At 51.1% G+C, this 17,301-nt stretch overlaps 3 protein-coding genes across 8 annotated transcripts in view; 1 reads left to right on the forward strand and 2 right to left on the reverse strand.

The window, feature by feature from the left end:
* The first annotated feature begins 18 nt into the window (after positions 1 to 18).
* Positions 19 to 12,989, forward strand: dpp7 (dipeptidyl-peptidase 7). 2 transcript variants are annotated; one of them, XM_088614982.1, is made up of 13 exons: positions 19 to 102; positions 673 to 787; positions 1,413 to 1,552; positions 3,160 to 3,323; positions 3,678 to 3,813; positions 5,277 to 5,358; positions 5,588 to 5,754; positions 5,970 to 6,030; positions 10,575 to 10,693; positions 11,101 to 11,257; positions 11,351 to 11,415; positions 12,292 to 12,362; positions 12,687 to 12,989. In XM_088614982.1, exons 1-13 carry the CDS (start codon positions 28 to 30, stop codon positions 12,841 to 12,843), a joined length of 1,509 nt encoding a protein of 502 aa, XP_088471108.1. In that variant the 5' UTR covers positions 19 to 27; the 3' UTR covers positions 12,844 to 12,989. The 2 variants fall into 2 exon arrangements, with proteins under 2 accessions (XP_088471108.1, XP_088471107.1); XM_088614981.1 differs by lacking the exon at positions 19 to 102 and adding an exon at positions 109 to 288.
* Positions 1,820 to 10,578, reverse strand: LOC148643815 (kelch-like protein 9). 2 transcript variants are annotated; one of them, XM_088614976.1, is made up of 4 exons: positions 8,829 to 10,578; positions 7,729 to 7,981; positions 7,224 to 7,384; positions 1,820 to 6,679 (listed from the first exon to the last, which is right to left on the reverse strand). In XM_088614976.1, the coding sequence occupies exons 1-4, from the start codon at positions 9,879 to 9,881 to the stop codon at positions 6,344 to 6,346; spliced, it is 1,803 nt and encodes a 600-aa protein (XP_088471102.1). In that variant the 5' UTR covers positions 9,882 to 10,578; the 3' UTR covers positions 1,820 to 6,343. The 2 variants fall into 2 exon arrangements, with proteins under 2 accessions (XP_088471102.1, XP_088471103.1); XM_088614977.1 differs by lacking the exon at positions 1,820 to 6,679 and having other exon boundaries at positions 7,277 to 7,532; positions 7,566 to 7,981.
* The window catches only part of man1b1b (mannosidase, alpha, class 1B, member 1b), a 17,035-nt gene continuing 12,687 nt past the window's right edge, over positions 12,954 to 17,301 (reverse strand). For all 4 annotated transcript variants that reach the window (XM_088614972.1, XM_088614973.1, XM_088614974.1 and 1 more), the window contains one exon: positions 12,954 to 17,214. In XM_088614972.1, coding sequence (XP_088471098.1) covers positions 17,011 to 17,214 — 204 coding nt within the window. In that variant the 3' untranslated portion in view covers positions 12,954 to 17,010. The remainder of the gene's footprint in view (positions 17,215 to 17,301) is intronic.

The following is a 17,301-nucleotide window of genomic DNA, read 5'->3' on the forward strand; positions in this document are numbered from 1 at the left end:
GCCCTCACGAGGGAGGGGGGGTGTCACATGACCATGCGGGGTCACATGACCCGGTTGCCCGTGAATCATGTGACCGCTGGTCCACCGCCAAGAAGTTATTTAGTAAGTCGTGCTGCTCTCAGGACTCGCTTGATCCGTGGCGGCGGAGCGTTAAGATCGCTCGTCTCACCGTGAGGAATGACGACTCGCCCGGCCGGCGTCGTGCTCCTGTTTTTGTTCTGTTTAAATGGGGAAACGCACGCCTTCTCTGCGCTCAGGGAGCTGTCGGGGGCCGTGCTAACGGGAGAGGTGAGGGCGCAGGGCGGTCAGATTCCCTCTGTCACTCGGCACCTCTTTGCGCTGCGCGATCGGGGTGCAGTAATCGTCAAGGTCGAGGGTCGAGGCGGCAGTGTGGGTGTTAACGGGCTTCATCAGTGTCAGACAGAAACCACCCGGAAAACTGTAAGAGTTTATTCCAGGGGAACAAATCAGAAACTGTGGTCCCCTTAGCTGTGTACGTAGAGTACGTTAAGTGATTGGGGGGTGAGATCAAGTTAGACGTCCGTAGCTCAGATCGCTGACTTTGGTTCTGCTCTCGTAAAATACATTTTAGTTTCTGTAGCGACCTGCCGTCCGTATGCCAGTGCATGGGAAAGGTGGGTGCCGCAGGGGTGACGCGGTTCATGTTTGCAGACGCGAGGAGCCCAGCCGCCCCAGCTCAGAGAGAAGTATTTCCAGCAGACGCTGGACCACTTCAACTTCAACAGCTACGGCAACGGCACCTTCCTGCAGCGCTACCTGATCGCGGGTGAGTCGCTGCCCCGACATTTCCTTTCGTAGCAGAAAAACAATGACTGAACCTTGGAGAGTGGCTTGGGGGGGCAGGGAGAATGAGGGCTGGCCGGCCTGCTGTGAGGAGTAACTGTCTTCCTAGGCGGGGATCTGCTGTCCCAGAGCCTCTCCTTTCACCAGAGGAGACACACAGCTGGAGGTGCTCCTGAACTTCCAGTATCAGTTTGATCAGGGACAGGGCTAGAACTGGGGCTCCTGCAGGCGTTTTGGCATGGGGAGTTAGATACAGCTCTGCAGCTTGGACAAGTGTTAAAACCATCCAATTTGTGCTGCTTTACCCCCTTCTTTATAGCCGTCAGCTACTGGTGATGTTTAAACCATTGCTGTGCATGGGCCAGAATCCAGAAATGTGAACCCCTGGAACTAGAAAAGGCCCAGGATAAGTGGGGCATACGAGTACATAAGTACATTAGATTCAGAAAAATGTCTGTCTAAAAATGTGTGTTTTGTTTTGTGATACATTTTCAGTAACAGAGCAGTCTCTACAGCCCCATTCTTGCAGTGTTGTCGTTTGTTAAAAACTGTCTGCTCTGGTTTTAGAGGACAGCCTGACTGCTCCAGCCTCTGTGTGTTTTTTTTAGATCAGTACTGGGACAAAGGTTTCGGACCTATCTTTTTCTACACTGGCAATGAAGGGGACATCTGGGATTTTGCTCGGAACTCCGGATTTATCATGGAACTGGCCGCTGAACAGCGGGCACTGGCTATATTCGCAGAGCACGTAAGAAGCCGGCTTCTCCGCACTGGGATAGAGTCCGAGCACACTACAGCTCCGGGGTGTAGAGCAGAGAAAGGAAAAAACAGCAGCAGGTGACACTCACAAGGTTATTGGGAAACAAGTTCCTCATGAACTTAGTTCCTTCTTAAGGGGTGGAAAACAAAATTTAGCAAATGCTAAACACAAAACAGCAGTAACCTGGATAGTTACACCAATTAAGATACGGTTTAAGGTTACAAGAACTTATAACAAACAGAGAATAATGCAAAATTGTTTAGATGGATAGCATCCACTTTAAGGACATCAGAGAGATGACAGCAGTGTGCATCATGACAAAACAGGGCCGTGTGGAGACCAGAATGATCAAACCAGTATCATATTGAAAAACAGGATTTCTTTGCACATTTCAAATATTTACAGTTGCTTAGAAACAAAGTAATCTGAAAATGATATGAAAATTACACATTCATATCGAAGATATGAAAAAAGACTCAACTGATTATATATATCTATGGAAATGAAATGGAGAAAAAGCAAACCAGATATCTCTGATATCTAGAACATGATATCTGTCGATCGGTGAATGAATGTACAAATTAAAACAGGGCTCCACATGGAAAAACTGCTGCTGGGGAAGCTTGATTCTTTTCTTCGTCAGCCTCCAAAATACACATTCGAACCAAAGGAATCCAGTTCACGGTGGTGGAGGGTGTGTGGAGAGCAGGTAGCAACTCGGTAGCACGTGTTCTGCTCCAGCCCAGTTACTGTGTTATTAGCACTTCATACACAACCCTTAACAAGACTGGAAACTCAACTATACCTTTGAAATTCTCAGTGCTTGGGAACCTGTTTTCTTTTTGATCACATTGAACCTACAGACATACATCTACCTGTTACAAGGTAGTAAAAGAAAGCAAATCACAAGAAAAGGGCTTATTGAAGAACCTGCGATGTCTGAACAATGGATTGGTATTGTGAACGACATTCATATAATGGAAAGGATAACATTTTTTCTCAGTTTACAGTAAGAAAACTTTACTAAATACTCATTAACTCGAAAAAAGTCCCCCCTCAAGATCTGATTTCGGTTGCTGAAGCAAAACGAAATACTGCATTTCTGTATAACCCCCATCTTGGCAGGCACAATGTAAATAGTTCTAAAAAAGTGCAATTAGAAACTAGGAGATGGGGGGGAAAAAAGGCTAAACAGCCCAGGTCTTTTTACGTGTAAACCGTCTGATCGATAAACCATTTTCTGTGAATTAATTCTGTCTCCAAATATAGTACTACCTCATGTGTTTCCACGGCAGGACTTTAATACAACTAGCACAGGAATTCTTCCTCATCCTGCTGACCGGCAATTGCCGAATCGGTCTGGGAATCGCGCAGTGGGGTGGCGGAGCGTGTTTTTGTGAACCGTAGTAAATCCTACAGCGTGTGTGGACCGCAGGCGCCGCGCCAGAGTCCTGAAGGGACACATGCGAAACACGAGCCTCGGCGGCCTCGCGGGAAATGCCGAGTCTCGCACATGTGCCGTGACAGTATATCCGCCCTGCGCGCTCTAACGGAGACGCTGTGATTTTTGACCGTATCCTCTTTCTGGTCCCCAGAGATACTACGGCAAATCGCTTCCGTTCGGCGAGCAGTCGTTCACGACCCCCAGGGTCGGGCTGCTGACCGCGGAGCAGGCCCTGGCGGACTACGCGCTGCTGATCGCGGAGCTGCGGGGGCAGCTGGGCGCCACGGCCTGCCCCGTCATCGCCTTCGGGGGGAGGTCAGTGCCAGTCGGCCAGCGCCCCCTCCTGGATACGGCCGACGGACTCGGACGGCTGCGATTCAAAGAATAAACGCAGGGCCGCGTCTTCATTGGCCCAGACTGAATACTTAAACGCTTCAAATGTGCCTAGAGTTAATTATTCCAGTTACGCCATGAGAAATTCTAGCCATTTAAATGATGGGACAGTAACGTCTCAATCCGTTGAATATTTATTGTTGCTTTCGTGTCTTATTATTATATATGAATTTTATGGCTGTTCACACCGCGCCTGTTTAAAAGTGGCTTTATAGCGGCAGGTTAGTGGTACTGAGGCTAACTGGTTTTGTAGCTGGTTTTAACTTTGTCTTTCAGCTACGGAGGGATGCTGAGTGCCTACATGAGGCTCAGGTACCCCAACATAGTGGCAGGTGCTCTGGCTGCCAGCGCCCCAGTTCTTTCTACAGCTGGCCTGGGAGACCCAAAGCAGTTTTTCCGCGACGTGACCTCGGCAAGTCTTACTGCGGACTCGCAGATCCGTGTACCGCCTTGCGCTCGGACGCTGCCGGGGGGGGGGGGGGAACTGGCTTCGAAACTCCTCGCAGTACCGGCATCGACTGTGCTGATAGTCACCGAGCTCAGGCGGAGATCGCCAGGGCCGAGCCTCATCCTGCTGGGTCCTCCTCCTGGAGGGCCTGCCTGCGGGCTTCCTAGGTGCTGTTTAAAGTACCACCACCTGAAGAATTGGAGGAAACTGTTAATTGGGTCTCATTAAGCCAATAACGAGCTGACTGAGCCTGTTAAGTGCTGAAGTGGACTGAAAAGCTGCAGGCAAGCCCTCCAGGACCCAGGACTGCCCACCTTAAGTCTACTAACTACCCATCTATGCATCCATTTTCTAACCACTTCATCCAGTACAGGGCTGTGGGGGAGCCAGCGCCTATCCCAGCAAGCAACAGGCACAAGGCGGCATCACTAGGCACACACAGACACACGTGCTCACAGCAGGGCCAAGTCAGATAACCTGCCAGCTTATTTTTGGACTGTGGGAGGAAACTGGAGCGCCTGGAGGTGTATCAGACTCACTTAAGTCTTACAGGAGAGAAGGGTCCGAGAAACCACAGAACTTGTGGAGATCAGAAGCTATCCTTCACGCCGATAACCACAGGTACTGTCTCTAGCACCTGTGACAGTGGAGCACACCTCCCACTGCACTCCCTAATCGATAGCTACAGCACCTGAGGCTCATCAGGCCTGCTTCTGAAGATCCCCACGAGATTGCGAATGGGGTTCAAGCTCTGAACCAGCGTTCTGGCGAAACGGCTCCTAAATTATTTTCCCTTTAGTGGAAAGACTCTTCTTTGTATATAGCGAAGAAGTCTTGCCTTACGCTACGACGACGCACTGTAGTTGTTAGTATCGAAGGTATGAAAAAAGACTCAACTGATTATATACATCTATGTAAATGAAATGGAGGAAAAGCAAACCAGATATATTTGATATCTAGAACATGATATCTGTCGATCGGTGAATGAATGTACAAATTAAAACAGGGCTCCACATGGAAAAACTGCTGCTGGGGAAGCTTGATTCTTTTCTTCGTCAGCCTCCAAAATACACATTAGAACAAAAGGAAGCCAGTTCATGGTGGTGGAGGCTACAGGTGCTACAGTCTTGCCTTACGATATGACTACACACCGGCACACCGCTCGCTCGCTCCCTGGCTGTAAGGCACTCTGCAGGTGCTCAGGGCGTCCACGCAGGCCCACACTATTGCATACCTTTCATCTGGAATGAGTCCCTCCCAATCACAAGTACAATATTTAACTGGAAATCACACTGCTCTGAGATCTGACTCTGGGAGCTAACAAAGACAACACAGCGAGCGAAACATCGACGCACCTTGGCTCGATCTCTTTCCCCCCATAAATCAACTTTCTAAAAGACTAAAATGTTCTCTTTTCTTCTGCCCAGGATTTTGAGCGATACCGTCCCGCCTGTAAAGACACCGTGAGAAAAGCTTTCCGGAGCCTTATCGATCTGTCTCGGGCCCAAGGTGTGATCCGATTGTAGCAGATTATTTAATTTTTAGCACGTTCATTACATATATTATTTTTTTTAACAATTCTAACGTGACAATATCCACGACGCCGTGAAGTAAGCAACTTGGTCGGTTTGTCCTCGTAAGAGGGAGTTTGTGCCCAGTGGTCTCCGGTCTGGTCAAACGGCAGAAAAGTAAACTTTGTGAGGCGTTGCGTTACAAAGGCTTGTGATTTTGACTGCAGATTACTGGAGGATCAAGGAAGAGTTCTCTCTCTGCAAGACCCCTTCCTCCGAGAAGGATATGCGCCAGATGTTTGGGTTCCTGAGGAACGCCTTCACTTTAATGGCCATGCTGGACTACCCCTACAGTACCCACTTCATCGGCAACCTCCCTGCGAACCCGGTGAAGGTACGGCTCCGCTTTGCCTCAGGAAGCGCATCCGACCCAGCTGAGACGCTCAGTGTGATAGAACAGGGCAGACCCTGCTACGGGCAGGTCAGGTGAAACTAGTTATTCCTCATCTGGACTGTCTGGGGATGAACGCCCCCGCCGACGCGTCGCGCAGAAGCAGGGCTCGCACGCCGAAACGGGAATAACCGCGTGCGTTCCTCCTCCGCCCCCAGGTCGCCTGCGACACCATGCTCAACGGGACCGACCCGCTGAGGGCGCTCCGAGACACGGTGGGTAAGTTGGCCGGCGTGCCGCCGAGGCCGGAAAACGCGGCCTGCCGTCTCGAGCCGCGCGTGAAGCGTCGGGGGGGGGGGGGGGAAGAGAAACACGAGCCTGGCCAGGAGATAGGGGGCTCGGTACCTGGGGAACGACCATCGGCGGCGTTGTGCCTTCGGCCGCCGTAAAGTCCGAGCGCTGCCGTCGGACGCGCTCCCTGCCGGGAGACGAGGGCGCCGTGGCAAACGCTTCCCGACAGCGGAGGGGGGGAACGGCTGCCAACAGCTGGGCTCTCCCTAGTCCGGCCCCGGTCCACCCGGCCTTCACTCCATTACGAAGAGGTGGGGAGTGGACTTCTGGGCCTCTCCTCCGGCGCCAGGCCCGGCAGGACCTCCCCGGGGAGCGTGAGCAGGCTGGCCGTGTGGTCCACCAGCGGCAGGGGCAGCGCCCCGGCCCTCTCCCACCTCCCGGCCTGGCAGTCGTAGAGGGAGACGTCCCCCGTCTTGCTCAGGCTGCGCAGCGACCCCCCGCCCGCCACGCAGAGCCGCCAGCCGCGGGCGCTCAGGCTGAACTGGCAGCGCTCCGGCGCGGACACCTTCACCGCCGTCCACTGGTCCGCCGCCGGGCTGTAGCACTCCATCTCGTTCACGTGCACCCACTCCTGCGCCTGGGGGTCCAAACAGCACAGGGGAGACAGCGTTCGCCGTGTTCAGCTGCAGGATTCCACACCTTCACAACCTCGATACACTGGCATGGAAAAGGGATTCTTTTTTACCCTCGTTTAGCCAGGAGCTCTGCTGGTTGATGTGACCTCCTGCTTCAGCTGCTGCAGTTTCCCTGACAGTCGATCGGGTGGGGTGGGGTGGGGACTGAACCAGTTATTTTTTATTTTATTTACGTTTACTGTCACGTGCACCCCGAGTGCAATGAAATGCTTACTTGCGTGTTTTCGTCACATGCCAGATGCCGTAAGCAGCGACACAGCACATGGTGTCACAACACCTGGACACAGGAACAGGGTAGCAGCAATAATGTTAACCGGGCCGGCAGAATTCAAGCCAGGGCAGGACTTTAGGTCCAGGTCAAAGAGGGGTGTCAGTGGGGGGAGTCTTATAGCTGTGAGGCAGAAGCGTTCTTTGAGCCCTGGAGCCCGGAACATGGCACCCGCGAGCTCAGCAGCGCCGCGCTGCAAGCAGGAGACGGGCACGTACCGGGTTTAAGGCCCGGCCCCCGACGCAGAATATCCTGTCGCCGGCCGGCGCCATGGCGTGGTCGCAGCGGGGGAAGGCCATGGGCCGGTTGGGGACCCAGTGCTGGAGGCGGGGGAGGTAGCTGTAGAGGTCGCGGAGCGTCTTCCCGGCGGAGAACCCGCCTGCGGAGGAGCAGAGCGGAGCAGCTGTCAGGATTCGCCCCCCCCCCCCCTCGCGCTGGACCGCAGTCCCGTCCTCCTTTCACGCCCCCCCCCCCCGTGCTGGGTTATTTGAAAAAAATCGCACCACTCGTGCACCACTCGTGCACCACTCGTGCACCACTCGTGCACCACTCGTGCGAACGGTGCAACGGTCACTAGTACCTCGCGAGCGCCCCCCCCCCCCAGCTCCGGCTTAGCCGCCGCGTGCCGACGGCGAGGCCTTGATCTGGAGCCGGGTCGGCGCCGGGCCCAGCCGGCGCTCGGCGGGGGGGGGGCAGCGTGTGCGCGGGGGGGCGGGGTCTTGCCTGCGATGTAGAGGATCCCCTGGAGCGTGGCCCCGGCGTGGTCGGCCACGGCGACGGGCAGCGGCGCGGCCGGCTCCCACCTGTTCTCCGCCGGCCGGTACTGCTCCGCGCCGGCCGTCAGCCGCCCCCGCAGGGTGCCGCCCGCCACGGCCATCAGCTGACCCGCCAGCGCGGCGGCGTGGAAGCGGGTCCTCTTCTCCAGCATTCCGGCCACCTGCAGCCAGGTGCCGTCGCGAGGGTCATACCTGAACACCTACCCCACCCAGAGAGAGGGAGAAGGGTCACGGGGGAGAACTGTCCTACGGCGAGTGGACAGCCCAGTTCGTCCTCTCAGGACAGAGAGGGAAGCTTGTGATCTGAAAGCGATCTCGCAGCAGCAGTGAACAGAGCTCTGTGAGCAATCTGCTCTTCCTAAACGTTGCTCCGTTGAGAAATTAAGAGCCATATCTTAACTCGTTTCATGTCTTCTGAATGGCCTCATAATATTTCAGGAAGCAATTACAAATAACTGGAGAAAGTTGATTGCATGCTGCATGTATGAGGAACATTAATTCATAGTATTTAGTGCTTTCAATCTATGCGTTTCTACTGCTCTATTACTTTCACTGCCCTTTGATGGCTTTATGTTGTCCAGAGTTCACTGTGGTATTTTTCATACAGTATATTCCAAACGTGCCCCCTCCTTGTGGTTGTGTTAGTAAATGAACTTGCAAATCTTAACACAACAGTCATTCACATCCCATAATTTCAGTTACTGTAGCATTTTGTTGTTGATATTATTCACAACCCCTTACCCTCCCTGAGCTGGAATAATGCTGAAACAAGCAATCCTTCATTGTCTTACTCTTTTCTTTAGTTACTTGAGAGCAGACCTCCCCTGAGCAGGAATGTGTTACAAGCAGCAGGGCTAGACAAAAGGAGGGTGGATGGAGCGTTGTGCAATGTACTGCATACATGGGTATTAGCTTCACCATCGGTTCTCAGCCTTTTGGCCCAGACGAGGTCAGAATCATTGCTTCGAAGAGCGCTGGACTGTGGACTGCACGCTAACGCACCGATACAAGCATAGAGGAGGGCTGTAGAGGATCCTGTGAACCTACCTCGTTCGTTGGCTGATTCCCTGCCGGATCGAACTTGTGCTGGCCTCCGAGGACAAAGAGGAAGCCGCCCAGCACCGCAGCACAGTGGTTGTAGAGGGGGCTGCACAGCTCACCCAGTCTCCTCCAGGTGGCGCACCTCTCGTCCGACACCCAGACCTCCTTGCACACCTTGTTGTCGGCGGTCCTGCCCCCCACCACCACCAGGCCGTCCGAGCCGCAGCGGACCTGCGTGCTGGGGCCCTGCAGGGCGGGCTGGGCGTAGGGCTGGGCGTGGTACGCCAGCGCCTCCTGCAGGAGACCGAAGCAGTGCGAGTCCGTCTTCAGCAGGGGGCTCTCCCGCAGGAGCTCCTGCAGGTGTCCGGCGGGAACAAGGGGGAAGCGGATCCTCCGCAGCAGGTCCCGGGAGTGCCGCGCCCTGGCGGGGCTGTGCTGCAGCCACTGCAGCACGCACCGGAGCAGCTCCGCTTCGCTGTACCGGCCCAGGTCGCTGCGCTCCAGGATCCCCCTCAGGACCTCCTCGTCGAGCGCCACCAGCTCCTCGCGGTCGCGCAGCAGGGCCCGGTGCCGGGCCCCCACGTGCCGCGCCGCCTTCCGCCGGAGCTCCTCGGGCCCGCACCTGCGGGTGATGCCGAGGATCTCCACGCAGTTGTCCGGGCCCAGCGCCTCATCCAGGAACCCGAAGCAGAGCTTGACGGCGTCGCGGACCAGCAGGGCCTCGGCGGCCTTCAGCGTCTCCTCCAGGGTCGCCAGGACGAGCTCCAGCCGGCCGGCGTAGACGAAGTCCAGCACCCGCCCCAGCCCCCGGGCGCTCACGTCCCCCAGCGGCACCACGCTCGGCCCGTCGGCCGCGGCCGCGAAGAGGACCCGGCAGTAGCTGCTCGCCGACGCCAGGATGACTCTGTGCACCGGGAAACGGACGCCCTCTGCCTCCAGCGTGACGTCGCACAGGGCTCCCTGGTCCCTCAGGCTGCGGGCTCCTTCCAGAATCCTCAGGGAGTGAGCGTCGGACGTCAGGAGCTTCCCTTCGGCGCCCTTCAGCTCCCGGGACACCATCTTAAGGCCCTTTGATTGCGAGCTTAGATCTTCTATCAGGGGGAGGTGGTAGTGCAGTGGTTCAAAAAAAAAGAGGGTCTGAAAAGGTGTTGATCTGATCTCCTAGGCTTTTCTCCGCAACGCCAGTGAGCCCGTTCTCGTGCCGTCCTGTTTTCCCCACTGTGTGAGCTCCTGTAGTCTTGGCACCAGTGGAGATGCAGTGAATACTCTACTCTGCTGCGTGGGGGCCCTTATCAATGTGCTCTATCACCATAAACAAACAGTGTTTCCTCTATCCTAGATGTCACAGCACGGTTCAATGGACCCCCCTCACGCCTACCACTGATAGCCTGGTTTTAAATTTCAGCTCTGACTTGTCCGGACTTGAAGTGCTTGTTTACTGGCCTGCTGGCGTCAATGGATTCCTACACGCAGTCGTCCCATTGTTAAGCGCCAGAGGTCCTAGCCCTTGCGAGTTCTGGGTTCACCGGCTTTGAACGGTCGTGGAAAAAGGAGAACACGTTGCCGTGCACGGCAATCTTGGTGAAACAAAAACTCACAATGGCACGCGTTTGTACGGGGGTGCTGCTACGCTGAAAAAGCACGAGGCTCGGACGTGATTAAAGTGAATCGGCAGATTTAAAATCTACCGCAGATGTTACTGCGTTGAGCTCGCGGAGATGCTCGTCGGCCTAATGTCTTCTCCCTTTTCAGGTATTGTCTATAACTCCACCGGTGAGCTGCGCTGCTACGATCTCTACACCCTGTACGTCGAGTGCGCCGATCCGACGGGCTGCGGGCTCGGCTCCAACAGCCTGGCGTGGGATTACCAGGTACGTGTTAGCAGTACGGCCACACGATGCGTGCTTGCAAATGTAATAATAATAATAATAATAATTGCTTACACTTATATAGCGCTTTTCTGGACACTCCACTCAAAGCACTTTACAGGTCATGGGGATCCCCTCCACCACCACCAGTGTGCAGCCCCACCTGGATGTAGCGTTCTGCGCTGCATCCAGCCAGTGCAGATTTGGCAGCTTACATTTTCACAGAGCAAGTCATCTAAACCATTTCTTTCACAATAATATCCCCACTCTGCCAACAGTTGTAAGAGAAGGCGAAAAACGCCTCGGGGCCGAACGGATAATTTTAAAGGCACTCGATGGAATTCCTAGGATGTTGTGGATTGTGGAAGTCGATCTGATGGATGGTTTACCCCCCCTTTTTTTTTTGTCAGGCGTGTACGGAAATAGAGCTCTGCTATGAAAGCAACAACGTGACGGACATGTTCCCCGAGATGCCGTTCACCGAGCAGGACCGGGAGAGGTACTGTAAGGACAAGTGGGGGGTGGTTCCCAGGCCCGGCTGGCTGAGGACGCAGTTCTGGGGCGACGGTGAGCGGAGCGCCGAGCTGTTTTTTGCTCGCTGACCTTTGCGCCGACAGAAGCGGCCCGGTGCCTCTCTAACACGCCTCTGCTCGCCCACAGCTCTCGCCTCCGCCAGCAACATCATATTCTCCAACGGCGATCTGGACCCCTGGGCCAATGGAGGAGTAAGTTGTACCGTTTGATTGTTACTTCAGTGAAATCACAGCTTGTTGGCAGCCCCCCCCCCCCCCCCAGTGGTGTCTCAGAAGACGTTTCCTTCAGCAGAATCATGGGAGTCCCTGCTCCTGACCGATTCAAGGGCGTTGCATTAAACCACGTTTTCAGCGCGTGCTTTAAAATGGACTTTATGGTACTTTTATACAGGCCGGGGATTTGAGTGTCGAGAGACACTTTGGGAAAGGATGCTACACAGGTAGTTCTAGATTTACAGGGGAGGCAAGGTTGTGTATACTGCTATGTAAATCAAAAAAACAAATTAAGAACCAAGCGTCTCTTACTAATGCTTGGAAATGGGAGGAATGTGTTCGAGGTTCGCTACCATGTAAAACCAACTGCAGTTATTCACGTTGGCCATGTCTTTCCTTTTCACTCATGTTCACATCTTTAGAACAGTCTTTAAAAAGTTTTTGTAAACTCATGAACAGTGTGGAAGACAGATCTGAGCTGTGTAGTTATCTGTGGTCCAACACTCATTGACCCGTTATTTTAACATCTCCTAAGTAACATGACATTTTTTAAAGTATTTTCCAGTACTGATTGTAAATTTTTTTGGGTCATTTTATTTATCAAACATTAAGATGGACTTTTTTTTTGTTGCGGTCATTTTTCAAAAACTTTCACTTTCTCTGCATCGAATTTCATCATGACTTTTTTTTTTAATCTCACTAGCAAGCTGTTAGCGTTTTATTGATGAAAGATTTTATTACGAGTTGCTAATGCTAATACGAGGACTGATTTGTCCTGAACTGAACCTGTCTGTGGAAGACTGCAGGCGTGGGAAGCACATGACGGTACCTGTCTGGTTTGGTTTCTCCTCCTAGATCAGAAACTCACTTAGTCCTACCCTGATTGCCATTAACATTACTGACGGGGCTCACCACTTCGATTTAAGGTAAGGCCACAATGAAATAGTTACTATCACAACGAACACTTCTGACTTCTACGTTCTACCCTACTGATGACGTGTTGTTGCAATAGTAATCCTGCTCAGTACGAGAGGAGCCGCAGGTTCAGACACGGGCTTGGCTGAGGAGCCAATGGGGAGAAGCTGCCATCTGTGGGAGGGTGACTGAATCCCTCCAAGTCTTAATTCCCCTCTAAACGGGGGATTCTCATGGCAGGCAGTAAGGTGCTTTTGCTTTGTGCAGGGTGGACGCATGTATAGACAGTACTAGCAGCTAAATGAGATTTTTCTTTTTGAAATGCATCCTTTCAGAGGTTCTGATGCCGCAGATCCTGTTTCTGTGAGAGAGGCCCGGAGGACAGAGGCCGAGATCATTGCGGAGTGGGTGAAAACCGAAAGGATGAAAGAGTTTCTTGGACCTGGGCACAAAACCTCTATGCACTGCAAGTACTGTTTTGGCAAAAACTAAAAATGACCATGTAAAAAAAACTTTAAGAACTGGAGACCATGTATGGGGGTGGTGGTGGTGGTGGAGGAAAACACATTGCAGCAGTATAAAAATGTAATAAGAAAAATTAATAAAATGGCTCTGATTTGTTTTATTACAGAACAAAATGGCTTACCAAATCTCAACATTTCTGTACAGGGTTTATAACAAAGAGCGAAACTGTGCCGCAGCAGATAGCTGGACCAGGAGCTTGACGCTCGCCGACCTTCATGTCCATAAATAAGAGTCAGCTCTTTACAGGAACATGTCCAGATTATGCACCTTTTGCACACATTGCTATGGACAAAGTATCAGCTCACACAGCTAGACAGCGTTGAGGAAAGATCCCAGTGCTAACCAAGCACAGTCCTCTGAGATATCTTAAATATCATGCCCTTCATTAGTAATGAAAGTGACAGTTTCGAGTCTGCTTTTTCAAAAGCACGCTTCAAGTTGTTTTTAACAAAAATGCAGGAAATTACACAGCTCTTTGGTTTTTGATACTCGAGCAGAATGGTTTTGTTCAGCTGATGAATCGAGCTTGAAGGACCAGAAGTGGCACCAAAGGCTCTGTGTGTATGAAATTGTTCACTAGTGACCTTGAACCTTAACCCATTATGAATTCAAACCTAATGGAGGGAATTTCAATTTATAAATCTAGCTCCTCTTGAGCCGATATCTTGAACACACTCCTAGGTGCAAAACAAAGCCGTTTACCAAGACGGGATGTTGTTTTTGTAGCAGGTGTAACAAAAATATCTACAATAAAAGATGTGCATTTCACACGTTAGGGGAGTTTAAGTTCTAAGAGTACAGTTAGGGATGGCTACAGTTCTGCAATACAGTCAAGTATCTCCCCACCTCCCAAAAAAACTAATTCCCAACAAAGACACTTCACTTCGACCTTTGACATCTGCCAGCACTACTGGACCACAGAAGCGTGGGATGACCTCGACTGGTACCCGCACGTGCCAAGTCAAAGAGCCCCAGCCCAGGAAAACAATCATATTGTACAAAGCCAGTAGTTGGGCATGAAGGCTAGGAAGGCATATTCAGTAACCGGGATTCAGAGAAAGACTTTCCTCAACAGGACAGGACATAGCCAGAAAGGATGCATCCCTCTAAAAGGTTTCAATTTTAAACACACTCCCCGTCCCAAAAAAAACCTACCCTCTTAAACAGCATAGATGCTATTTCAAATGAACAACTCTTTCGTGGGTCTTGCCCTAACCTCCAAGAAAACACTGGAAGTGTCTGAAAACATTTCTCCCAATGTTCCAATGAACGTTGCCCATTTTGACAATGACACAGTATTTTAAGGGGTTCTGCTTAAACACAGACCGTTAACTCAGCTTTACTGAAAGTACACAGCAACCCCAATGTTTTATGTGACTGCTATGTGCTGTATGAAAACACTGCATGGACGTTTGTATTGGATTCACGTAAATCATGTGATTTCTAATATGTATACAAATAAATTCATAGTTCATCATTTTAACCCAGGAGTGGAGAGTTCACCATGGTCCACAGCACACAGATGTTCACAGTCCTACGCTACACAATAAGGAAAGGACTCTCCTTACAAATGCTCTCTTGGGACACCTGTCAGCAAGACAAAATAAAACACCACAAAATGGTTTTGAGAAACCAAGTAAAAATGTCCACCTTTGCAGCAGTTTACAAGTTAGAGCTGGTTTCTCAAGTTAAGACTGTACTTGTATCCTGCAGCTACCTGCATACCGAGAGGCCCTTGGTTTTGAAAAGGTCAGTTTGTGTTCAGACTTAACACTGATACCAGCAGGGTGAGACATTTAAACTTGTTCTGAATGCAATGTAGATAAGAGAGCTGTTTGACAGCATGATTCTTCTCTTCTGTGCAGTGAACTCTCGTCAAAATCTAAAACGTGTATTCTACTCGAGCTCAAGGTCTAAAGCAACAGGGATTTTACCATTTAAACTACAAAAATCTATGTTGCTTCTTCTAAGAATAAAGCTGTAATGCAGGGGAACACAAAGAGAAAGCGCTTCTGTGCCAAAAGACCAGCTGGCGTTTCAAATAAAAACAAGATTCTGCTCTGCGTTCCTTGAGATCAGGAAGTTATATTCCTCTTGTATTACAAGAAGCCTCACGAGTTCGGCACCCTGCATAGGAACCAAGATTGAGTATATTATGAAGTGCAACAGATAATAATCGTTGCACTGTACTCTGTTCTCGGTTTACTAAACACTTACTCTTCTTTATAGTTTAGGTCTCAGTAGTCTTAAAGCCACTTAGTGTCCGTGCATACAGTGGAGGGAAAAAGAAGAATGTTTAAATAAGTCTTTCTTCTGGCATTTTTACGTTCCTTGGTGAACAAATACCATAAATCCCATCATTTGGCAATCACTCATTATAATATATAATATAACCTGTCACCTTCACCAAAGGAGCCTGGCAGGTTTGAGAACTGCATTAGGCCAAAGCCAAAGACATACAGTACAGTGGAAATATGGTCTTCACAATTGTCCATGGTCAATGGTCAATACTAGGACTACAAGCTAAATTCTATGCAATTCTTTCATCCTACTGGAATGAACTACAATGTTGTGAGACGCATATATTAAAAAGCAAATCACAACCTTTTGTGCCATGATCACGTCTATTGTTGTGAGCAGCAGCAATCTACCAAACTAATGTTTTAACACCTTAACATTAGAAACTAGATAATTTAACAAATTCCATTTGTAAGCGAAATAGGCATGTGAAATCAGACTGACCATCTGCACGATAAATATAAAGTGCAAACAACCACTCCAACAGCAAGCTGGCACTACACTGAAGCCACCACTTATGGCAGAGTTACTCAAAAGAAAGTCCATAACCATCTTATCCACGTGTCTGCTCCAGCACGCACAACCCTTAACGCCGTCCGCATGGCTGCAGAGAACATGGGCTGTCACCGTTCCCAGATCTGGAAAAATTCACTCTTATTGTGTTCACCCAAGACAAAAAGTGCTTATTCAAAAAACACAGAATCATTTGTACAAAAAAATACATTCAACATGTGCCTATAAATAAACCTCATGACGGAACACATGGCAATAAATAATCTTGAGCTATCATTTGCAGTGTGGTCCCCAACGAGTGATTAGAAAGATCTGGCCTAGAGACCCATGTGCTACCCTACATCCTGTTAGAATATACAGCACTCCACGAGAAACCCGAGCTGGAGCTGAGCTACACCCCTCGAAACCAAATGGAAAAGGAAATACATCACCATGTGCTTGGCATTTCCAAACACAAGAGTTTCACAGTGTTAATTAGAAGTCCTCCGTGGACAAAACCATAGGTACCTCCTGACCCGCGCGCTGTCCCGTTCGTGTCCGGCACCGGCTTGCAAGCAGGAGCCCAGATGTCCAGCCTCATCGCACTCCCCCGGGCGTCATGAGGGCACACACCCAGGCAGGAGGAGGTGGGGGCGAGAGAGAGAGAGACGTCCTCTTTCCAGGCGGGTAAGAACAAAATTGGGGCTCGCCAGAGAGCTGGGCCTTCCAGCCCCGGGCTGCTGCTGGAGCTGCGCTCTGTGTCTTTAAGGGCTGGATGCCCACGAACCCGCCTCATGTCTGCCCTGGTCCCCGGGCAGGGGCAGCAGGTCTGTGACACACGGTTTATAGATGGTAACGATTGTCATGCACACTGGGACAAGGTATTCATTGGCCGTAGACAACCTTCTGGCTATCAATCTGTATTTTGGCTCCGTGCTTCACTCTGCACAGCTGAAAACCAGGTTTCTGAGACATGATGAAAGATTCTTTTACCAGTACAGGTCTTCACCCCAGGAAAGACAGGCCTCATTCTTTACTGATTTTATGAAAGGCTTAAATAAGGTAGTCGGCTCCAGGACAAAATATCTCCCCAGGGACGCCGCTCGCAATGCCAGACTTTAGGAAAAAACGAACTTTACATAATTGCCTCGAAGCCTTCAATCCTACAATATCAGGTTTTTCTAAAAAAAAAAAAGAGTCACCGCTTATGTTTGGAAGAAAGAACAGTAATCCGTGTGTGCTGCAGAACCGACTGGGGATGACACCTTCATGGCTTAAAAAACATCTGTTTCATCCTAGCCCTGAGGTTTGTACAGGTCACAAGCTCCCCCGCGCCCCCGGCTCTCAGGAAGACACCCAGATGGGCAGCGGGTGAGCCTCAGTGTTGAAAACGTACTTGTCCAGGTTAATCAGGTCGAAGTCCTCAGAGAACAGGAGATAGAAGTACTTCAAGGTCTCGCCCAGGAAGAAGCTCTCCATCTTGTCCCTGGGGTCCGGGTTCTCGGGGTTGCGGACGTTGCTGATGGAGGTGTACCCTCCCGTTGGCACCTAGACAGAGCGAGCGAGCAGAGGGACAGTAAACACCGGGTACCAGACCGGAGCCCTCCTCTCACTGCAAGAGAGATCCAGGGCACC

This window comes from Lepisosteus platostomus, chromosome 21, assembly GCF_059453375.1.
Source record: "Lepisosteus platostomus isolate fLepPlt1 chromosome 21, fLepPlt1.hap1, whole genome shotgun sequence".
Lineage (NCBI taxonomy): Eukaryota > Metazoa > Chordata > Actinopteri > Semionotiformes > Lepisosteidae > Lepisosteus > Lepisosteus platostomus.